The sequence below is a fragment of the Schistocerca piceifrons genome, chromosome 5 (genome assembly GCF_021461385.2).
Source record: "Schistocerca piceifrons isolate TAMUIC-IGC-003096 chromosome 5, iqSchPice1.1, whole genome shotgun sequence".
Lineage (NCBI taxonomy): Eukaryota > Metazoa > Arthropoda > Insecta > Orthoptera > Acrididae > Schistocerca > Schistocerca piceifrons.
Genome location: NC_060142.1, coordinates 66,151,672 through 66,176,585, shown reverse-complemented (window position 1 = coordinate 66,176,585; position 24,914 = coordinate 66,151,672). Strand labels below are relative to the sequence as shown.

The 24,914-nt window shown below is 43.7% G+C and overlaps 1 protein-coding gene across 1 annotated transcript in view; it reads right to left on the bottom strand.

The window, feature by feature from the left end:
- Positions 1 to 230: 230 nt before the first annotated feature.
- Positions 231 to 24,914, bottom strand: part of LOC124798735 (UDP-glucosyltransferase 2-like) — a 68,834-nt gene continuing 44,150 nt past the window's right edge. Inside the window, exons 6-7 of the mRNA XM_047262263.1 lie at positions 16,115 to 16,334; positions 231 to 1,455 (exon numbers count right to left, since the gene is read on the bottom strand). Coding sequence (XP_047118219.1) covers positions 1,164 to 1,455; positions 16,115 to 16,334 — 512 coding nt within the window. The 3' untranslated portion in view covers positions 231 to 1,163. The remainder of the gene's footprint in view (positions 1,456 to 16,114; positions 16,335 to 24,914) is intronic.

Below are 24,914 nucleotides of genomic sequence, written 5' to 3'. Positions count from 1 at the left end.
AATAATAACCTATACCTTTCACAAATCACTTACCTCACAAAAATCTTCGTTACTCGAACTACTGCAATACAGCAAGCGCCAATACTGCCAGTAAATAAAAGATTCTAACTACTGAAGGTACTAACTACTGATAGGCATAGTTAGCAAATGAAAGATTTTGATAGAGAACAAACAATGTATTTACCTTAATAGTGTTCAAAAGTCATAAAATATATAGCAGTTCATGACATCCAGTCTTACAAATTTACTGTCTCTGATGGACACACGTCTAGATCACCTGCTCTCAAAACTCCGCCATTTCTCTCCCCACATCCACCACTGCTGGCGGCTCACCTCCAAGTGGGCAACGTTACGCCCTGTTAACATCCGACTGCCCACTACAATAGCGAATATTACAACAATGCTAACCAGCCACAGACTGCACACAGCACAGCCAGTGAGTTTCATACAGAGCGATACGTGGCGTTACCTATATAAAAACCTAAACAGCCTACTTACAACCTGACATAGCCCTCTCGGACTTTCACTTGTTTAGACTACTGAAGGATGATATTCCTGGAAGACATTTTGAGGACGATGAGGAGATGATTCACATAGTGAAGCACTGGCTGCACCACCAGGACAATGATTGGTACCGACAGGGCATACACGTCCTTGTCTCGAGCTGGAGGAATGTCATAGAATGGAATGGAGATTACGTGGAAGAACAGGGTGTATGGAAAACACACCATTCCTTCATGTGTGTTGGTTGGCTCTGAGCACTATGGGACTTAGCAGCTGAGGTCATCAGTCCCCTAGAACTTAGAACTACTTAAACCTATCCAACCTAAGGACATCACACACATCCACGCCCGAGCACGAATCGAACCTGCGGCCGTAGCGGTCGCGTGGTCCCAGACTGTAGCGCCTAGAACCGCTCGGCCACTCCGGCCGGCCCTTCATGTGTGTTTTTCTCTGTATGTTCAATAAAGGATTGTTGAAGAAAAAAATACGGTGCATTGCTTTCTGGCCAACCCTCATAAAAACAATGCAAAAAGCGTAATTTCAGCACTGTGCGGCAACACGTATAACCAGCAAGTAACATTCCACTCAAAGTGTACGGCTTCACCTGACATCTGTCACGATATTTTATCGGGCCGTGCACTAGCACTGCTGACTTTTGCTCAGTTACTCTTGATTTTCTTCCGCTGCGCTGGATTGCCGGCTAAGAAAGGGCCAAGTATCCAGCGCAGACCGGCATAGAGGGACGCCAGTGCGAGCAGTACTGTCGTCAGAATGAGAGCGGCGACATCTATGAGCAGGTACTGGTACCAGGCCAGGTCCAGCGCGGCGGACCTCAAGTGCGGCGCCCCCTGGTGCCTGATGACGTACTCCACCCAGTACACCGCCTCCTCCAGCGGCGGCCGGGGCCGGTCCCGGAACAGCCGCGACAGCTGCTTCGTGCGCTTCCTGTAGCTGAAACAATGGAGATGGCGGCAAAATGGTCACTGTGTACTCTGCGTTAGACCTGAGGAAAGTAATTAATGCGAATTGCGGCGTTGTACTGTCTCTTTATACAGGGTGTTACAAAAAGGTTACGGACAAACTTTCAGGAAACATTCCTCACACACAAAGAAAGAAAATATGTTATGTGGACATGTGTCCGGAAACGCTTACTTTCCATGTTAGAACTCATTTTATTACTTCTCTTCAACTCACATTAATCATGGAATGGAAACACACAGCAACAGAAAGTACCAGCGTGACTTCAAACACTTTGTTACAGAAAATGTTCAAAATGTCCTCCGTTAGCGAGGATACAAGCATCCACCCTCCGTCGCATGGAATCCCTGATGCGCCGATGCAGCCCTCGAGAATGGCGTATTGTATCACAGCCGTCCACAATACGAGCACGAAGAGTTTCTACATTTGGTACCGGAGTTGCGTAGACAAGAGCTTTCAAATGCCCCCGTAAATGAAAGTCAAGAGGGTTGAGGTCAGGAGAGCGTGGAGGCCATGGAATTGGTCCGCCTCTACCAATCCATGGTCACCGAATCTGTTGTTGAGAAGCGTACGAACACTTCGACTGAAATGTGCAGGAGCTCCATCGGGCATGAACCACATGTTGTGTCGTACTTGTAAAGGCACATGTTCTAGCAGCACAGGTAGAGTATCCCGTATGAAATCATGATAACGTAGGTGGAAGAACTTGGGGCCCAATCAAGACATCACCAACAATGCCTGCCCAAACGTTCACAGAAAATCTGTGTTGATGACGTGATTGCACAATTGCGTGCGGATTCTCGTCAGCCCACACATGTTGGTTGTGAAAATTTACAATTTGATCACGTTGGAATGAAGCCTCATCCGTAAAGAGAACATTTGCACTGAAATGAGGATTGACACATTGTTGGATGAACCATTCGCACAAGTGTACCCGTGGAAGGCAATCAGCTGCTGATAGCGCCTGCACACGCTGTACATGGTACGGAAACAACTGGTTCTCCCGTAGCACTCTCCATACAGTGACGTGGTCAACGTTACCTTGTACAGCAGCAACTTCTCTGACGCTGACATTAGGGTTATCGTCAAGTGTACGAAGAATTGCCTCGTCCTTTGCAGGTGTCCTCGTCGTTCTAGGTCTTCCCCAGTCGCGAGTCATAGGCTGGAATGTTCCATGCTCCCTAAGACGCCGATCAATTGCTTCGAACGTCTTCCTGTCGGGACACCTTCGTTCGGGAAACGTACCACGCCACGGCTATTGCCCCGTGCTAATCCATACATCAAATGGGCATCTGCCAACTCCGCATTTGTCAACATTTCACTGACTGCAAAACCACGTTCGTGATGAACACTAACCTGTTGATGCTACGTACTGATGTGCTTGATGCTAGTACTATAGAGCAATGAGTCGCATTTCAACACAAGCACCGAAGTCAGCATTACATTCCTTCAATTGGGCCAACTGGCGGTGAATCGAGGAAGTACAGTACATACGGACGAAACTAAAATGAGCTCTAACATGGAAATTAAGCGTTTCCGGACACATGTCCGTATAACATCTTTTCTTTATTTGTGTGTGAGGAATGTTTCCTGAAAGTTTGGCCGTACCTTTTTGTAACACCCTGTATTCAGTTACCTACCGTTCTACATAAACCCGCAGTTTCTGCTAATACGATGGATCCCACAGTCTCTGAGAGTACGAAGGACTCCACAGAACTCGTAGTACGTTGACAAACTCATTTTTTTTCTAATATGATGGAATCCACAATTTCTGTTAGTATGTTGTACCATACTGCTTCTTCAGGTACATTGGAAAGTGTAGTTTCTGCTAGTACGGTTTAACATGACGATTTTTTGCTGGGACACTGGAATCCGCACTTTCTACTAATATGGTGGAAGCTATAGTTTCTGCTAGTATGTTCAACCCCACAGCTTCAACTAGTACACTGTAAACTGCATATTCTGGTAGTACCGTGGGACGTAAATTTCTGTTGGGATATTGGAACCCATAGTTTCGACTAACATATTTGACCACGCCTTTTCTGCTAACATGCTGGAATCCTCAGTTTCTCTTAGCGCAATGGAACCTGTACTTTCTGCCAGTACATTATAAACTGCAACTTCTCTTAGAACAATGGACCCCACAACCTCCACTAGTGTAATGCAACGCTCAGGTTCTGCTAATATGTTGGAATACGCAGTGTTGATAAGACTGTGAAACCCATAGTTCGTGATAGTATACTGGAACATGTAGATTCTGCCTGTGCGTTGGAAATTGTAGTTTCCACCAATAGAATGTAACTCGCGATTTCTGTTATTATCTTGGAAACCAAAGTCTCTGCTCGTATGTTGGGAACCACAGTTTCTGCTGGTGTGTTGGAACCCACATTTTAAGTTAGTGTGTTGGGATCCGCTGTTTTGGCAACAGTATGGATCCCATAGTTTTTGCTGGTATGTCCAATCCTCCAGTTTCTGCTACTACATTGAAAACTGCAGTTTCTGCTAGGAGGATGGAACATGGCCTTTCCCTTTCTGCTCTTTTAGAATGTTGGAACCTACAGTTTCTAGACGGGTACTGGCGGAAGTAAAGCTGTGAGGACCGGGCGTGAGCCGTGCTTGGGTAGCTCAGATGGATGCCGGCACGGTAACTCAGCGTGTTCGGTCAGAGGGTTAGCTGCCCGCTGTAATAAAAAAACTGAGTTAATGGATCAACGACGAACTGAAACGGGTGTCTTGCGACGTCCGCCCCGAGCAGATACAACGAACAAATAAAAAACGACCAAAGTGAGATTTAAAAAAAATAAAAAAAAGATGATAGAGCACTTGCCCTCGAAAGGCAAAGGTCACGAGTTCGAGTCTCGGTCCGGCACACAGTTTTAATCTGCCAGGACGTTTCACCCATAGTTTCTCTTAGTACATTGGACTCCACAGTTTTCCTAGTAAAATGAAATCCACAGCTTCTGCTGGTATGTTGAACCCTGCTGTTTTTGCTACTAATGTGGGAACCGCTGTTTTTGCTACTTCGATGGAACCTACAGGTTCTATTCTGCTATTATGTTCAAATCCACGATTTGTATTGGTTTACTGGAACTCACAATTTTGTTAATACGATGACACCCATAGTTTCTGCTCATGTGTTGAAACCTACAGTTTCTGATAATACGTTCGGCATCGAGCGTTTAACACCGGAATGATGATATTTGTCCCATTGATACATATTAAAAATCCAATTTTCTCGATATCTTTATCCGTTTCCGCGATACAGAGATTCAAAGTTCCCCTATATGTACACGTAATATACAAGATTATAATGTGGCATGAGCTGAAAACGTAGTTTATAAACGAACTTAGTACGAAGAAAATATGCTATAAAGTGTATCCGTTATCATCACAACAGTTCTGGGAACCCCAAGCTGTTTGTGTGTTATTTCAGTTTCACACAGACTATCAAAATTTCACTGACCCATAAAGTGCTTTTCATATGACTGACATGCCCTGCTGTAGGAAGGAAATGAAGGGAACCAGCGGAAAGATTCTCCTATCGGAGCAAAAAACAAAGCGAATGTGCTTCTGTTTAAATGGATCTCTGACTGAAGGGTGGGGTACCAGCTTCCTCATCCTACCTTTCTCAGCACTTTTAAAAATTTCACGAATATTTTGGCATGCGAACATATTAGTGCTTTTTTACGTTGGAGGAGGAGACAGTTGCTGTGGTGAAAAAAAGGGAAAAGTAATAAGCGGGCAGTGGTTGTGTTATGGAAGGAGCGAGGGAGACAAGGGCAGTGTGAAAGAAAGAGAGACCCAGTGGCAGTGACAGAACGGTGCTAGGAAAAGAGCGAAGGAGACAGCGCCAGTGGGAGAGGAAAAAGAGAAGGAAGTGGGAGAGAGGCAGTGATAACGAGAGACGGCGTCTACGACAATGAGAACGAGGAAGAGGGAGATAGTGACAGCGAGAAGAGGCAGCAGTAGTGGGAAGGAAGGAATGAGATAGTAGTAGTACGAGCGAGGAAGAGGGAGGGAGTGATAGCGGGAGGACAGTGTCAGAAACAGAACAAAGGAAACCGTAGCTGTGAGGTAGGAGACAGTGAGAGTTTGAGAGACACAAAGAAATAATGACAATGAGTAGGGCTGGATGATCGATTGAGAATGGGCAAGCACGTTTGGATGGGTTGAAAGACTTACAGCGATGGGCTAGCGTCTGTGAGCGAGCTGCAGGTAGGTGAGGCTTAGAGAGGCGAGCTGCACGTTGAAAATAGCGCGAATCTGTCCGCATTAAACAAGAGGAAGACAGAACTAGGCAGCAGGTACACCCTTCGCATTTACAGTATTTTAATTAAATAGGAGCACACACGCCGTTTTTGTGCTCCGAAAGGGGCATATTTCCGCTGCTAGCAATATCAACCTGAGCAACTGCGCTATAAAAGTTATTTAAGAGAGACAGATAATGCATTGCTGTCTCCAGGATTTGAACGCGGACTCTGTAGGCCATCTCAACATCCTTTGGCTGCCTTACCATCGTTGCCGACAAAAATTCAGTTCAACACCATGAAAATTCACGAAAATTACATCGTTTGGGACTCGACTGCAGGACCTACAAGTTACACTGACGGAGATTACAACCTGATACCTTGGGTGCAAAATTACAGACATGAAGACACTTGATCTACATCGCCCATCTCGAACTTCTTTAGGGGAGGGAGAGCACACGGGGCTTGTTGCGTCCCAGTCCCAAGATGTTCAGGGAATAATTATAGATGTATGACCTTGAATTTCAACAGAAACGGGGGTAGAGTCAGAGGTTGCTGCATCAACGTGACCGTATTTTAGTATTCCCATTCCCACACTACTCAGTTTCCGGTATCTCATAACATACCGTTTTGAGATGTTTCATCGTACACCCTGTATAGGTTTTCTTTTTATTCCTATTTAAACTGAAGGATTTATTTTTTTTTAAAAAAAAAGAAACTTAGATACGCGCAGCATAGTCGTAACTTGCTGCCGCAATGATATGTCATGGGCCGAAAAGACAAATTAACTTGAATTCCACCGATCATACGGGTATAGGTGGTGGGGACTTCAACCTTCCCTCGATATGTCGGCAAAAATACTTGTTCAAAACCGGTGGTAGGCAGAAAAAATCTTCCGAGATTGTCCTAAATGCTTTCTCCGATAATTATTTCGAGCAGTTAGTCCATGAACCCACGCGAATTGTAAATGGTTGCGAAAACACACTTGACCTGTTAGCCACAAACAACCCAGAGCTAATAGAGAGCATCATGACTGATACAGGGATTAGTGATCACAAGGTCGTTATAGCTAGGCTCAATACCGTTTCTTCCAAATCCACCAGAAACAAACGCAAATAATTTTATTTAAAAAAGCGGATAAAGTGCCACTAGAAGCCTTCCTAAGAGTCAATCTCCATTCCTTCCGAACTGACTATGCAAGTGTAGACGAGATGTGGCTCAAATTCAAAGATATAGTAGCAACAGCAATTGATTCATACCTCATAAATTGGTAAGAGATGGAACTGATCCCCCAAGGTACACAAAACAGGTACGAACGCTGCTGCAAAGGCAACGGCAAAAGCATGCGAAGTTCAGAAGAACACGAAATCCCGAAGATTGGCTAAAATTTACACACGCGCGAAATTTGGCACGGACTTCAATCCGAGATGCCTTTAATATGTTCCACAACGAAACATTGTCTCGAAATTTGGTAGAAAATCCGAAGAAATTCTGGTCGTATGTAAAGTACACAAGCGGCAAGACGCAGTCAATACCTTCGCTGCGCAGTGCCGATGGTACTGTTAACGACGGCTGTGCCGCTAAAGCGGAGTTACTGAACGCAGTTTTCCGAAATTCCTTCACCTGGGAAAACGAATGGAATATTCCAGAATTTGAAACACGAATAGCTGCTAGCATGGGTTTCTTAGAAGTAGATACCTTAGGGGTTGCGAAGCAACTCAAATCGCTTGATACGGGCAAGTCTTTAGGTCCAGATTGTATACCGATTAGGTTCCTTTCAGATTACGCTGATAAAATAGCTCCCTACTTAGCAGTCATATACAACCGCTCGCTCACCGATAGATCTGTAGCTACAGATTGGAAAATTGCTCAGGTCGCGCCAGTGTTTAAGAAGGGTAGTAGGAGTAATCCATCGAGCTACCGACCTATATCATTGACGTCGGTTTGCAGTAGGGTTTTGGAGCATATACTGTATTCAAACATTATGAATCACCTTGAAGGGAACGATCTATTGATAATCTGATTTGATCCATTATAAATGGTTTTTGAAAGCCTGCGACTGTAGATACAATAGGTTCGTTTATGAATAAATAAATCTTCTGCTACTAGTCACGATTTTTCTTTATTTTACTATTCGCACGACGCGTTTCGAGAAATAATTCCCATTTTCAAGTGCGTTTTTTTGATGTGTGTTAAGCCATTTCTTTTGATGTTGTCAGTGTGTGTGAGTCTGCTTTATTTTGTTGACTTTTACTGTAATATATAAGAAACGCGATTTTTAGTTGGGTATCAATTCTTTCTGTGAGGTTAGTGGCTAAAGTTTGAGAACAATTTGTACTTGCAGTTTTCTAATGGTCCATTTGTGTAGAGTCTCACACACACTTAACATCACACACAACTTGTACATTTTACACATCGAAAATATCTTATATAAACAAAACAGTTACAAAGATCTTCTTACAGGTAGTTCACAGAGATAACATTATATGTCTTCCACAGATTATGATATGCTTTTGTACAGAGGTTATTTATCTTTACAATTTGGCTCATGAATTACTTATATTGATTTTGCAATTGTGCTTATTCAATGTTTTGCTATTTTTATTTAAGTATATTATCGAAACATCTGAAGAAATTTTATCTTCATATTTTCTGTTATGTGAATATATCTCCAGTTCTTCAAGCAAATCCATTTTATGTCCTTTATTTGGTCGGTGGAGTACTTTGACATTTTGCTCTATTTTTTCCAAATGGGTGTCCTGTATTATGTATGTGTGTTGCTATTGCTGATGTAGTGTGTTTGTTGTATGTGTATGCTCTAATGTGCTCTGTGTACCTGGTGTTGATATTTCGGCCTGTTTGTCCTACGTAGAACTTGGAGCATTCCTGGCATGTTACTTTGTATATTCCAGAGTCTGAATATGGATCATCATTACACTTTATATTATGTATTAGTTTTTGGTGCAGTTTATTGGATGTAGAAAACCCAATTTTTACTCAGTGAATTTTGAAAATATTTGCAATCTTCTGTGATGCATTGCCTATGTATGGAATGCTAGATATATATTTGTTTTTCTCTTTTTCTTCTGTGGTGCAGTTTGTACCTGGGTTTCTCTTCACTTTGTCTAAGATTGTGTCAACCATGGAAGCATTGTAACAAATTGGCAACTGCAATATTCTTCACTGTGTTTATTTCTTGTTGCATATTTTCCTGGTTCAGTGGTATTTTTGTTGCCCTATGCAGCATTGACCTGTATGCTGCCTGTTTATGGATATTTGGGTGACATGAGGTTGCAGGGATTGTGGTGTCAGTCATTGTGTTTTTCCTATAAATTTTGAATGTGCATGTGTTGTTGTGTCTTGTAATATTTAGGTCCAGAGAAGTGATACTTTTATTTTGCTCATGTTCCACTGTAAATTTGATTTTCTCATTTAGTTTATTGAATTATCGGTTGCAAAGCGATTTAGAAAAGATTGCTGTATGGTGTGGCAGGTGGCAGTTGACGCTAAATAACGAAAAGTGTGAGGTGATCCACATGAGTTCCAAAAGAAATCCGTTGGAATTCGATTACCCAATAAATAGTACAGTTCTAAAGGCTGTCAATTCAACTAAGTACCTGGGTGTAAAAATTGCGAACAACTACAGTTGGAAAGACCACATAGATAATATTGTGGGGAAGGCGAGCCAAAGGTTGCCTTTCATTGGCAGGACACTTAGAAGATGCAACAAGTCCACTAAAGAGATAGCTTACACTACACTCGTTCGTCCTCTGTTACAATATTGCTGCGCGGTGTGGTATCCTTACCAGGTGGGATTGACGGAGGACATCGAAAGGGTGCAAAAAAGGGCAGCTCGTTTTCTATTATCACGTAATAGAGGAGAGAGTGTGGCAGACATGATACGCGAGTTGGGATGGAAGTCATTAAAGCAAAGACGTTTTTCGTCGCGGCGAGATCTATTTACGAAATTTCAGTCACCAACTTCCTCTTCCGAATGCAAAAATATTTTGTTGAGCCCAGCCCACATAGGTAAGAATGATCATCAAAATAAAATAAGAGAAATCAGAGCTCGAACAGAAAGGTGTAGGTGTTCGTTTTTCCCGCGCGCTGTTCGGGAGTGGAATGGTAGGGAGATAGTATGATTGTGGTTCGATGAACCCTCTGCCAAACACTTAAATGTGAATTGTAGAGTAATCATGTAGACGTAGATGTAGACCGTACCTAGAAGAAAATGTTGGCCTAGAAACTTGGTTACACTCAGGCTACAACATGCTAAGCGTGCATCTACATCTCACACGGACGCCATGGTGTGGCGGACGGTACTTCTCTACTTTCCTCCCTCCTCTCTTCCGTTTCTGAGTGGTCCGTGGGAAGAACAACCTTCATAAGGCACCGTGCGAGCTAGCTCTAATTTCCCTAGTTTTCTCGCTGTAGTTGCTGTGCAAGATGCATATGCGAGGAAGTAGTAAGTTTCGGGAACCTTTGTGGAAGCATGTTTTCGGAATTTCAAGAGTTAACTTCTCTGTGATATGCAGTGCCTCTCGAGTAGCATCTGCCACTGGAGTATGTTGAACGTCTCCGTAACGCTCTTGTGCTTCGTCTACTAAATGAACCTCTGAAGAAACACCATGATCTTCGTTGGGTCTGCTCTAGGTCTCCTATAATTCCAAAGTGGTGAGCGTCCGAGACCAATTACCAGCAGACAAGAATCGGTCGACCTAGTGCAGTAAGAGCCACTTATTTCCTGTATGAAATGCATTTCCTTACAATTCTTTCCAGAAATGGCAGCGTGGCATAGTTTTGTGTTTTCATTCCGTCGTAGGCTCCTCCAGTATTTTAGACATTTTACTATTGTTATTGTTTCCAGTGACTTATCGGTAGTAGTGTAATCGGACCGTAACAGATCTACTCGCCTATTTACGGTGAATTCATTACACTCATTTACGTTCAGTATCAACTGCCACTCCCAGTACCAGTCGAACGAAGACCGTCAGCAGTCTCCCTGCATTTCGCTACTCTCTTCTAGCGTTGCGTCCTGTATACGAGTACAACAGTATCTTCATGGGGCTTTTGGCGTTATTCACGAGATTATTTACGAAGGCATTTCAAAAGTTAATCTGCATTTTGTTTACTTTTACTGAATGCCGTAGTACACCACAAAGCATTGCAGTATTTACAAGGCAGTACTTTGAATTTTCAACATAGTCACCAGGGCACTGTGAAAAGCGGCCAGAAACGTTCTAGTAATCTTTCAATTTCTCGACGATAGAAATGCATTCACTGGTCATTAGAGAACTGCTGTCTGAACGTCCTGATGGGTCGAAAATTTGCGATTGTTGCGAGTCAGTTCCGTGATTGCCTGAATATCACCCACGGTCGAAGTCAACAGCCTTCCTTCCCGATCAGCGTCACCCACGTCAGTGCAGCCTTCCTCACGTTGATGGCACTAGTTCACAACTGCTGGACACGACACACCATTTGGTCCATACGCCGCTAGGGTTTCACTATATAGATGTTTTGCACACAATAATTATATTGTGTTGCGCTTATTGTCTGCAGCGCAGCAAGTCTGTGTCTGTTGGAAGCTCAGAGCATTTACTCTCTTCTGACAATGTACTGCTCTTGTTGTGCAGTGGTCATGGCGTCACACGACATGTCTAACTCACGTTTTTAAGTTCGATTGTATACACACGATGTTTCACAATTCATGTTACACTCGTCTAAAGGTTGTAGAGGGGACTTAATAGATCAAGTTTTACAAGGGAACCCGTGTTCGGGAACGCCATCCAGCGACGCTACAGTGTGTCAAAGTTGTACTCGCAAGCGCCTGTGGATGTTCGTATACAGGGTGTTACAAAAAGGTACGGCCAAACTTTCAGGAAACATTACTCACTCACAAATAAAGAAAAGATGTTATGTGGACATGTGCCCGGAAACGCTTAATTTCCATGTTAGAGCTCATTTTAGTTTCTTCCACCTACGCTCAATGGAGCACGTTATCATGATTTCATACGGGATACTCTAACTGTGCTGCTAGAACATGTGCCTTTACAAGTACGACACAATATGTGGTTCATGCACGATGGGGCTCCTGCGCATTTCAGTCGAAGTGTTGGTACGCTTCTCAACAACAGATTCGGTGACCGATGGATTGGTAGAGGCGGACCAATTCCATGGCCTCCACGCTCTCCTGACCTCAACCATCTTTACTTTCATTTATGGGGGCATTTGGAAGCTCTTGTCTACGCAACTCCGTTACCAAATGTAGAAACTCTTCGTGCTCGTATTGTGGACGGCTGTGATACAATACGCCATTCTCCAGGGCTGCATCAGCGCATCAGGGATTCCATGCGACGGAGGGTGAATGCATGTATCTTCGCTAACGGAGGACATTTTGAACATTTTCTGTAACAAAGTGTTTGAAGTCACGCTGGTACTTTCTGTTGCCGTGTGTTTCCATTCCATGATTAATGTGATTCGAAGAGAAGTAATAAAATGAGCTCTGACATGTAAAGTAAGCGTTCCCGGACACATGTCCACATACATATTTTCTTTCTTTGTGTGTGAGGAATGTTTCCCGAAAGTTTGGCCGTACCTTATTGTAACACCCTGTATACAGAATGATTCCGTGATGGTGTTACAAACTTTCTAGGATGATGGAGAAGGATAAATACAATAATTTGAGATAAGGTTCCCTGTACCGGAAACGAACGATTCGAAAGTTGTAATCGAAAACCGTTCTGATATCCATGATAGTGGAATACATGTTGTAGCGTAAATTTTAGGGTAGTCAACTTTCAGAGGTGCTAGTATGGACCAAAACGAGAAATAAATGTCCAGTTAACATCGGCTCTATAATGCATTCCTGAAGAGCTATGTGCACGTGTTCAATAAAGAAGTGTTTCACATTAGCGAAGATGAACAGGTGTTCATAGTTCCCCAGGTATGAATTTTAGAGTCAATGTTTACTGGACTTTTTACCGATGCCTACTACCACCTCTCGAAGTTGCCTATCAAACAATCTTACCAAGAACAGTACCAGTATATGTAGTCCATTGTCAGAGATATTAGAAAGGTTTTCACTTATAACTATCGACTATTTCGTTTCCTGCACAGCGACCCTTACCTGAAACTGTTGCATTTATCCTTCTCCATCATGCTAGAAAGTTTGTAACGTCATCACGGAATCATCATGTGTACATACACTACTGGTCATTAAAATTGCTACACCGCGAAGACGACGTGCTACAGACGCGAAATTTAACCGACAGGAAGAAGATGTTGTGATATGCAAATGATTAGCTTTTCAGAGCATTCACACAAGGTTGGCGCCGGTGGCGACACCTACAACGTGCTGACATGAGGAAAGTTTCCAACCGATTTCTGATACACAAACAGCGGTTGACCGGCGTTGCCTGGTGAAATGTTGTGATCCCTCGTGTAAGGAGGAGAAATGCGTACCATCACGTTTCCGACTTTGATAAAGCCTATCGCTATTGCGGTTTATCATATCACGACATTGTTGCTCGCGTTGGTCGAGATCCAATGACTGTTAGAAGAATACGGAATCTGTGGGTTCAGGAGGGTAATACGGAACGCCGTGCTGGATCCCAACGGCCTCGTATCACTAGCAGTCGGGATGACAGGCTTCTTATCCGCATGGCTGTAACTGATCGTGCAGCCACATCCCTGAGTCAACAGATGGGGACTTTTGCAAGACAACAACCATCTGCACGAACAGTTCGACGACGTTTGGAGCAGCATGGAGTATCAGCTCGAAGACCAAGGCTTCGGTTACCCTTGACGCTGCATCACAGACAGGGGCTTCTGCGATGGTGTACTCAACGACGAACCTGGCTGCACGAATGGCAAAACTTCATTTTTTCTTATGAATCCAGGTTCTGTTTACAGCATCATGATGGTCGCATCCGTGTTTGGGGACATCGCGGTGAACGTACATTCGAAGCGTGTATACGTCATACTGGCGTATCACCCGGCGTGATGGTATGGAGTGCCATTGGTTACACGTCTCGGTCACCTCTTGTTCACATTGACGGCACTTTGAACAGTGTACGTTACATTTCAGATGCTTTACGACCCGTAGCTCTACCCTTCATTCGAGCCCTGCGAAACCCTACATTTCAGCAGGATAATGCACGACCGCATGTCGCAAGTCCTGTACGGGCCTTTCTGGATACAGAAAATGTTCGACTGCTGCCCTGGCCAGCACATTCTCCAGATCTCTCACCAACTGAAAACGTCTGGTCAATGGTGGCCGGGCAACTGGCTCGTCACAATACGCCAGTCACTATTCTTGATGAACTGTGGTGTCGTATTGAAGCTGCATGGGCAGCTGTACCTGTACACGCCATCCAAGCTCTGTTTTACTCAATGCCCAGGCGTATCAAGGCCGTTATTACGGCCGAAGGTGGTTGTTCTGGGTACTGATTTCTCAGGATCTATGCACCCAAATTGCGTGAAAATGTAATCACATGTCAGTTCAAGTATAATATATTTGTCCAATGAGTACCCGTTTATCATCTGCATTTCTTCTTGGTGTAGCAATTTTAATTGTCGGTAGTGTACATACATTTATTGGCACCGTCGCCTAAAACTTTGATTCTCTGTAATATCGTTGGATGGCGTTTGAAGACATTGATTCCTCCTAGAAGTGTGTAACATGAATTGTGCTACCGCGTAAACTCAAGCGCCAGGACGCCAGTCGGGAGCGAAAGAGAAGAGAGGCTGTGAGAAGAAGCCAGCCAATCGCACGCTGACTGATCTCCCTGCCAGGACCACAACGCGAGAGCATCGGCCCCTAGGCGAAGAAGACATAAGCGCCACGCCCGACTGGTGAAGCAGCTTCAAGATTAGAGTCTTGGATAGCAGCGTCAACGTTAGGCACTTCGATAGCAGTTCAGGAAAGACATTTGTCTGTTAGAGATCAGTAGTCACTGCGAAGACTGGTTATTTCGTATGTCGCCCTTTGCTTGCCACACATCTTCGTAATTGCCGAAGTTTTGTATTTGATCAATTGTAATATAACTCATTAATACGAGTGGTATGATTGTTTGTCTAGCGAACCGAGTAGGCAGGACTGGTTCAAATGTTTCAAATGGCTCTGAGCACTATGGGACTTAACATCTGAGGTCATCAGTCCCCTAGAACTTAGAACTACTTAAACCTAACTAACGTAAGGACATCAAACACATCCATTCCGAAGGCAGGATTCGAACCTGCGACCGTAGAAATCGCGCGGTTTCAGACTGTAGCGCCTAGAACCGCTCGGCCACTACGGCCGGCTAGGCAGATCTCCTGGACACAATAAACTGTGAAACACAATGTATATTATAATGAGTATTGTTCCCATTCCGAACATTAGCGTTGTCACGAAGTGTCTTTAACATTTGTCAATTTCAGCCCCTTAAGAATCACACTTTGAATTATTACGAACCCTGATTTCAGTCACAAATCTTGTGCATACTCTTCTTGTATCAAATTTCGTTCACAAACAAACGTCAAGGTGGCGCCACGGGTGATCATCGTGATTTCACTTTGTGTCATCGACGAGCATGTCAAGGGCATTGTGCACGTTTGTGCATGGTCAGCTGGAACACCGTGAGACTCGGAGCTACACTACAGTTGCTCGCCTGGACTCATTTCTTAGCCTGTCAAGGCATTCATGCACAATGTGCCCGTTGTGGCGTTGCACGGCTAGGATCAAGGCAAGATCATGGCTACTCATACTGTGCTAAACTGGTATCATTGACAAACTTGTGTGGAGTGTCACAATAACTTCGTTTGGTCAGCTGTTGCAAGCTTAGTGCAAGGCGACACTGCAGCTGCTCCTGGCGTGCTCAGCTAGTGTCACTGATGAGTCTGTCAAGAGCGACATATTCACTCCGCTTGGTCATCTCTCACAAGGTCAGGGCAAAGCTACACTACAGCTGCTCATGGCTTGCTTGTCTGATGTCATAGACGAGTCTGTCATTGGAGTCACGTTCACCCTTTTCTGTCAGCTGTCGCAAGGTCAGGGCAGGGCGATGCCATGGCTGCTCATGGCGTGCTCACCTGGTGTCATTTACTAGCCTGTCAAGTTTGTCATGTTCATTCTGTTTGCTCAGCTGTCACAATGTCAAGCAAGGCGATGCCGCGGCTGCTCATGGCATGCTCACCAGATGTCATTGACGAGTCTGTGATTAGTGTCACATTCACCCTGCTTGATCATCTCTCACAACGTCACGGCAAGGCTATGCTACAGCTGCTCAAGGCGTGCTCGTCTGATTTCATAGACGAGTCTGTCATTGGAGTCGTATTCTCTCTGCTTGGTCAGCTGTCAGAAAGTCAGGGCAAGGCGATGCCGTGACTGCTCATGGCGTGCTCACCTGGTGTCGTTGACGAGCCTGTCCAGGGCGTCGCGCACATTGTGCTCAGTCAGCTGACGCACCGTCAAAGTCAGGGCGGCGCCGCGGCTGCTCAGGGATGCGGCGTTGTGCGGCTGGTCGCCTAGGACGGGCACCACCAGCATGGGCACCCCTGCCGCAACCGCCTCCTGCAGGCCCAGCATCCCGCCGTGTGTGATGAACGCCACGGTCTTGGGGTGGTCTGCCACAAACACAACATCGCACGCCGTCACCACTCACTCCTGCCACAACGGTGCCGGATGCCACTAATACGGACAGCAACATTCCAACACCACATTCTAAACTGTAGTAGGTACAGATGCCTCTATCGTAATGGACATAGCAAGCAGGAATAGAGATACAGAGTAGCTCAGAGTTGGCGTCACACACAATTATTTGTTTTTATGTTTTATCACGTGCTGTAATTTTAACACTACTATTCTGAGCTCAAATTTTACGTTTTCTGTACCATTATATTAACAAAGACCGATCTTAAAATTATTATTAATCATCGTAACTAGGGCTCAAATAAAATATAGAAAATATTCGCGATCGAAGTATGATAAAAATTATACAATATTATGCATCTGGATTACTGTACATCCTTGTGGCCTTGCCAGATTGCAAAAGGGTTTCCGACAATATCACGCATTTTTTTTTTTAATATTTTAGTCTTCCGTTTTCTTCTAGCGCTGTAGTTTCCGGGTTTCTACTCCAATTTTGAGACTGATTTTGTTAGTATAGCTCAGAAAAAAATCAATGGCAAACTTTGGGTATTCTGTGTTTTGGTTTCTTTAATACGAGGGCGTGCTGAAAAATGACGCCTCCGAATTTTTTGTGTGATGTCACTCAAAGCTTTTTAAATAAAACTTATGTTATTGAAATTCCGCACCTTTAATCTATCTTATACATGTCTACATACTTATTTGTCCACAGTGTCACCGTGGTGATGAACGCACTTCTCTCAACGAGAGACTGCTCTGTTGATAACTTCAGTGTAGAATGCTTGTCATTTATGACGGAGCCACAACCTCACCTCTGCTTGCACCGCTTCCTCACTATCAAACTGATGTCCTCGAAAATGTTATTCAAATTTTGGAAAGAGATGAAATTCGGATGGGGCCAAGTCAGGAATTGACGGAGGATAATCAAAGATTCTCTTCTTGTCCAAACTATTTATCGTCCATGTTTCACTTCCATACATGGCTACGCTCCGTACAAGTACTTTCAGAAATGACTTCCTGACACTTAAATCTATACTCAATGTTAACAAATTTCTCTTCTTCATAAATGCTTTCCTTGCCATTGCCAGTCTACATTTTATATCCTCTCTACTTCGACCATCATCAGTTATTTTGCTCCCCAAATAGCAAAACTCCTTTACTACTTTAAGTGTCTCATTTCCTAATCTAATTCCCTCAGCATCACCCGACTTAATTCGACTACATTCCATTATCCTTGTTTTGCTTTTGTTGATGTTCATCTTATATCCTCCTTTCAAGACACTGTCCATTCCGTTCAACTGCTCTTCCAAGTCCTTTGCTGTCTCTGACAGAATTACAATGTCATCGGTGAACCTCAAAGTTCTTATTTCTTCTCCATCGACTTTAATACCTACTCCGAATTTTTCTTTTGTTCCCTTCACTGCTTGCTCAATATACAGATTGAATAACATCGGGGATAGGCTACAGCTCTTTATCACTCCCTTCCCAACCACTGCTTCCCTTTCATGCCTCTCGATTCTTATAACTGCCATCTGGTTTCTGTACAAATTGTAAATAGCCTTTCGCTCCCTGTATTTTACCCCTGAATATTACATGGGTAGATCACGTAACTAATGAGGAGGTATTGAATAGGATTGGGGAGAAGAGAAGTTTGTGGCACAACTTGACTAGAAGAAGGGATCGGTTGGTAGGACATGTTCTGAGGCATTAAGGGATCACCAATTTAGTACTGGAGGGCAGCATGGAGGGTAAAAATCGTAGAGGGAGACCAAGAGATGAATACACTAAGCAGATTCAGAAGGATGTAGGTTACGGTAGGTACTGGGAGATGAAGAGACTTGCACAGGATAGAGTAGCATGGAGAGCTGCATCAAACCAGTCTCAGGACTGAAGACCAGAACAACAACAACAATCAAAGATTGTGAACCTGCGGCGTCGGATTCTTGCATATGTCGTAGCACTCGTGTGTGCTCTAGCATTCTCATGCTGAAGTAGAGGGTGCTCCATGTGTAGAGGAATTCTTCCAATTCGAAACTCGATTACAGCTCACTGTTTCTCACACACCAACAAAATTGCGTTACACACCGCCATTTTACACCCTACACTTTTGAGCCCGCTAACGACAGAGATTTGCAGATATGTAGATATGACGAATAAAGACATAGAAATTAATAATGTTTGTTTAACTCAAAAAGCATTAAGAATTTTTACATAAAAATTTGGGGGCGCTACTATTAAGCAAGTCCTCATTCTTCGAAAGTGAAAAATAGGATAGCACTGAAATTCTATCATCTTTTCAACGCGGGTGATATCGACATTACCAGTGTAATAAGATTCATAGAAACATAAAGGCAGTAGCATTGGTATGACGTGTCGCACACGTTGCGTTTCTTCCTGACGCTTTCTAACACTGCATGCCTTCCTCTAAGCATCGCTTAATGTGTGCCTCTTCTTCTTCTTCTTTCACTAAATCTGCCCTCAGGTAAGTATCAGTTGGACGCCCTCCATAGCTCTCTGTCCTTAGCATCCTTCTTCATTTGGTTGCAACTTCTGCCTCTCTTTACATCTCTCAGCATTCGAAACTTTCTGCTTCGTCTCCCTCTTTTTCGTTCTACTTTTCCCTCCGTGATTCTCCGTAACAGACAATTCCTACGTAATATGCGTCCCATCCAAGATATTTTCCCCTTCCATATCATCCACATGAAGCTCCTCTCTCCTCCCTCGCTACTCGGCACCTCATGATTTCTTATTCAATCGATCCATTTCACCTTCTCCATTCCTCTCCATAACCACATTTCAAAACTTTTAAAATATTTTTGTTCTTTTTGTCTAAGAGTACACGTTTCAGTACCGTAAGATACCACACTCTACCCAAAACTTTTAGCGAACTTCTTCCTAAGGGTTATGGGAATGATTCTGTCTGTTAGCAAACCTATCACTCTCCCAAAACCTCTCTTTCTCATAGAGATTCTGCGCCTCACTTCCTCTGCACAACTTCCACTGGACGGCATCAAGCTTCCAAAATAATAGAATGACTGAATCTCTTCTAATACCATTCCATCTAGTGAGATATTAATCGTTCTGGCTCATTCCAAACTCTTTACCCACACTGAAAATATTCTTCACCATTACCTGGAGATCGTCCTCCGTTTTTGCCAGAACAGTCATATCATCAGCGTACTTGATGGTTTTTATTCATTCTCCTACAACAACAAGTCCTTCTGATTTACCCAAGGCCTTATTAATTAGCTTAACAGCATACATATTTTGAGAAATGCTGCTAACATACAGAAACCCTGTCTGACTCTACTTCCAGTACTGACCACTCCAGTTTCATCCTCTTCTGCTCGAACCACTGATTTCTGCCCTACATAGAGCTGCCTTATCAACCTTCTATCCGTCCAGTCTATACAAGTATCCTTCAGAATCTCCAACAGCATAGACCAGTCAATTCTGTCAAATGTTTTTTCCCAGTCGATAAAACAAACACAACTTCTCTCAAACACCCAGTTGCATCTCTGGTCGCTCTTCGTTTTCTAAATACTAACTTCTCTTATATTCTCCTCTAAGTTCCTTTCTGTTCTTCTCACCACTGTTGTGGTCACACAGCCTTAGTGACATGTCATATAAAACTAATTCTCCTATACTTAACATTTCCGGGCTGAGATGCCGTGGTCCGTACATAAAACTCTTCCCTGACATTTCGCCTTCGACTGCGGAAGTCATCCTCCAAGGACAATTGGCGAACTGCATCTCAGCCCGGAAATGTTAAGTGATGACAACACCTGCCGTGTAAGCCTTCATTCTACGATTAATTCTCCTATAATCTTAACGTTGACTGGCATTGCGTTTCTTTGGCAAGGGAACCATTATGGTCGTAAGGAGATATTCAGGCCAGATGCCTCTACCACATACCCTGATCAGCCCAAACATTATGATCAATGCCCACCGCGACGTTGGATGCAGCCTGGTAGCGTCTCGAGCACGTGAGGGGGTAACAAAAGTATGTAAGCGGAGCAGACACCGACGGGAGATCACCCTAGGGAAGTTTTGGGCTGTAAATGGGGAAATCCATTGAGATAAGCGACTTTGACAAAGGGCAAATTATTGTTACGCAGAGCCTGTGAACGAGTATCTCGAAAACGGTGTACGTGGTCGAATGTTCACGTGTACTGTCGTGAGCATCTACGGGAAAGGGTAGAAGGAGAGTGAAACTACCACTCGGCGCTAAATGGTTGGTTGGACGTCCACGAATCTTCACAGAACGTGGGACTCGGAGGCTTGTCCCCTCTGTAAAGTAGGACAGATGGTGATCTGTGGCATCTCTGCCGAAAGTGCACAATGCTGGTGCACGCACAAGTATTTCGGAGCAAACTGTTCACAGTACATTGTTGAACATGGTGCTCCGCAGCAGACCACCCTTACGTGTGCATGTGTTGATGCAACGACATCGTCAATTACGATTGCAGTGGGCACGGGTTAATCGTGATTCAACCGTAGGTCAATGGAAACGCGTCGGCCCTTCGTGTGAATCACCTTAATGCTACACTAGGTTGATGGTCGTCTCCACAAAGGCCGTCATAGAGCTGAACGGTGACTCTAAACGCGCAGCACGCCACAGACGCAAGCTGGTGGGAGAATATCATGCTGTGGGAGACATCGTCATGCGCTTGCATGGGACCTGCGGGAGCTATCGAAGAAACGCTGGTACCTGCGAACCACCTGTTTATCTTCATGCTTGATGTCTTCCCCGACGGCGATGTAATCTTTCAGCAGTGTGATTGTCAGTGTCTCGGAGACAGAATAGTACTACAGTGGCTTGAGCAGCATTATAGTGAACTCACGTTGATGTCTCAACGACCAAATTTGCCTGATCTAAACTATATTGAACTCATCTGCGTCGCTGTCGGGCGCTATCACCACGTACGGAAATCAGCGGCCCGTAATTAACGCGAATTCCATGTCTTGTATGTTGACATCTAATGCCACATACCTTCAAAAACTCACAAACGAACTGTCGGATCCCTGATGCGCAGAGTCAGTCATGTATTTCGTTCCAAAAACGGACAAACAAGCTATTAAACAGGCGGTCGTAATGTTTTGGCTGATCAGTGTATGCTATTATCAAATGTGATATGATAATGACTATATGATCCGTAACCAGATTGCTAGTTAAGACGGTCGTAATTTAGATTGAAGGATGATTTTCTGTACAATTCAGTGAATTGTAATGTAAATGGGCGTCCACCGCAGACTGAAATTTCTTTGGGCATGCAAATTAAGTATATAGATCATTCATCTGACTGAAATGACAGAAAGCTGGTGGCGTTAGGAAAAACAACCGCAATATCAATAAAATTTGACTCGAATGAGATGATACTGTTGTTCCTACGCAAACAATGGCATTCAATCTATGGGATATGGTTCTAGAATCAGATTATATCTTGGAAATTTCTAATTACATCTGATTCTGTAAAGTGCTCTTCAACATTTCCAAATCGCATGTTCTGCTCATTGGTGAGGGCCTACCAGAGAGATGTATCACTCTTGTAAGCGTGGCCACCACCGCCCGCTGCTTGGGCATCGATTTTACGAACGATCTTCGTCGTTCGGCGACAAAAAACAGCAGATGTCTCCTCCATACGATCAGGGCTGGTCCCGTTGATCACCGGCTTAGACTCGTTGACATTGTACAGCGTGGGTGAAACATGAATGTCAACCGCGTCCCTGTATCCCTCGCGTAGCACAAGTATTTCCGGTCCCGAATACCCTCAATCGTCGTATGTTGATAGCAGTGGGTTCTTTTGCACGTACCAGGATGTTGTTAAGAGTTCAGCATGCCTCCCTTGCCCGAGGGAGGACTCGAACCTCCGCCGGGACCACTTTTAGTAATAGGTTAGTTGTTTTGGGATAGGTATAGATAGGTGCTAACGCCTGAAGAGCTGCAATTCTGTTTTTATTTTTCCATAGAACACAAGTGGCGGTGGCAAGTAGATCTTTTTTTGTACTTTCCCTTTCCTGTCCAGGGAACGTAAACAAAAAATATACTCAAAATCTATTTGTATTACAATTTTAGAACCCTTTGCGCTCAAACGTAAGTAGCTACCTCGACTAGAATGACCTTCTCCATGCAAACCAAGACTGATTCCAGAAGCCAATAATGTGAAACGCAGCCCGTAATTTTTCCACGTGGCCCAGTGAAAGCCATGGATTTAGGCAGTTAGGCAGATGAAGTATATGTTGGTTTCCGAAAACCTACACCTATTATCAATGCACGATGTACGAGATATCAAGCGAGATTGTTTGATGTATGAATGGATTGAGGACTTTCTTTTCTTCTTTTTTGTGTGGAGAGCACGGCATGTTATCTTGAGTGGAGAGTCATCGATAGATGTAGAACTATCTTTGAGTGTACACCAGGGAAGTACGTTGGGTCCCTTGCTATCCATGTTTAAAAATTAATGATTAGTAGCAACCTCGGACTTCATTTAGATGAAACAGCAATCTGCATTGAAGTACAGTCTGAAAGAAACTGGACGAATATTCAATCAAATATTGATATGATTTCAAAGTGGTGCAAAGAAAGGAAGTTGCTTTGGTTCCGAAAATTAAAAGTATTCACTTCACAAAATGAACAACCGTTGTATTCTGTGACTATAATGCAAATAGATCGTCGCTGAAATCGGTCAACTCATACAAATACCTGGATGTAACACTTAGTAAGGTCATGAAAAGGATCGATCACATAGACGCAGATAGCAGACTTCGGTTTATTGCCAGAATACTGGGGAAATGCAATCAGCCTACAAAGGACATCGGTTATAAATCACTCGTGCAACGCATCTTAGAATACTGCTCAAGGGTGTGGGACCTGTACTACATAGGATTAACCTGGGATATTGAACGTATACAAGTGGTTATCACAGTGGATTAGCATTCGAGAGGACGCCGGTTGAAACTCGAGTCCGGCCATCCAGGCTTAGGTTCTCCAGGCGGTTGTCCGGACGGTTCCTTTGAAAGGGCACGACCGATTTCCTTCCCCATTCTTGACACAATCTGAGCTTGTGCTCCGTCTCTAGTGACCTCGATTTCGACGGGACGTTAAACCCATTCTTCCTTTTCCTAAATGTATACAGGGAGGTCAGTACAAATGGCCACATATTTGTTTGACCTTTGGGAGAGTGTACAGAAATATTGAAGAAACTGAACAGACGCTTGAAGACTGTCGTAACCTATCTCGAGAAAGTCTGCTAACTAAGTTTCACGAAACAGTTTTAAATGATGACTTTAGGAATATACTTCAGCCCGTTACGTATGGCTTCCATAGGAATCTTGAGGACAAGACTAGATTACTTACAGCACGCACAGAGGCATTCAGCCACTCATTGTTTCCACGCTCTATACTTGAATGGAACGAGAAGATAGCATAAGAACTGGTGAAGTGGAATGTACCCTGTACGATGCACTTCAGAGTGGTTTGCAGAGTATGGATGCGCATCAAAGGTATTCAAAGAACTATTATCTTGATATTAAAATATTTCGTCTTATATGCCTGTATTGCTTCGCTTTCTCTTCTCGGTCTTCCACGTTATTTTAGAGCAGTGGTCTACGTTTCGCCTGTTACTATCATAACTAATGAGCCTATAAATCTAGGTAACTGTGGGTTCCACATTTACGTGCATACTTCGCACGTCACTTACGGCGTTTGACAGACCACCACTGTCACAGCCACAAACGGTGCGCGGTATGAAAACCTGTTAACAAAACTCGCTACGAGTTTTAATCTCTCAAATTTACCCTAAACGATTTTTCACGAGACATACATAGGAGGAAGCAATAAACTGCTAGGAATCTAGCCTCTCGAAATTTTAATAGTTAGCATCCCGTGATGCTCAATGCCACCCTTGAAGCGTCTGCCACAGAAGTTCAATGAGAATCTTCGATACGCTTTTGTGTTTACTGTTATGAATCCGTGACGAATTCCAAACTGTTCTTCCTATCTTCTCTACTTCGTCTGTCAATTCCCCCTCCCCCCTCCCCCCACTCTTACAGTGTCCCATACTTGAGACTAGTAATGTCACGCTAATACTATTTGTTTTTTATGAATTGTACATGTCACTTGGAAGAGCAGTTGAACGGAATGGATAGCGTCTTGAAAGGAGGATATAAGATGAACATCAACAAAAGCAAAACGAGGATAATGGAATGTAGTCGAATTAAGTCGGGTGATGCTGAGGGAATTAGATTAGGAAATGAGACACTTAAAGTAGTAAAGGAGTTTTGCTATTTGGGGAGCAAAATAACTGATGATGGTCGAAGTAGAGAGGATATAAAATGTAGACTGGCAATGGCGAGGAAAGCGTTTCTGAAGAAGAGAAATTTGTTAACATTGAGTATAGATTTAAGTGTCAGGAAGTCGTTTCTGAAAGTATTTGTATGGAGTGTAGCCATGTATGGAAGTGAAACATGGACGATAAATAGTTTGGACAGGAAGAGAACAGAAGCTTTCGAAATGTGGTGCTACAGAAGAATGCTGAAGATTAGATGGGTAGATCACA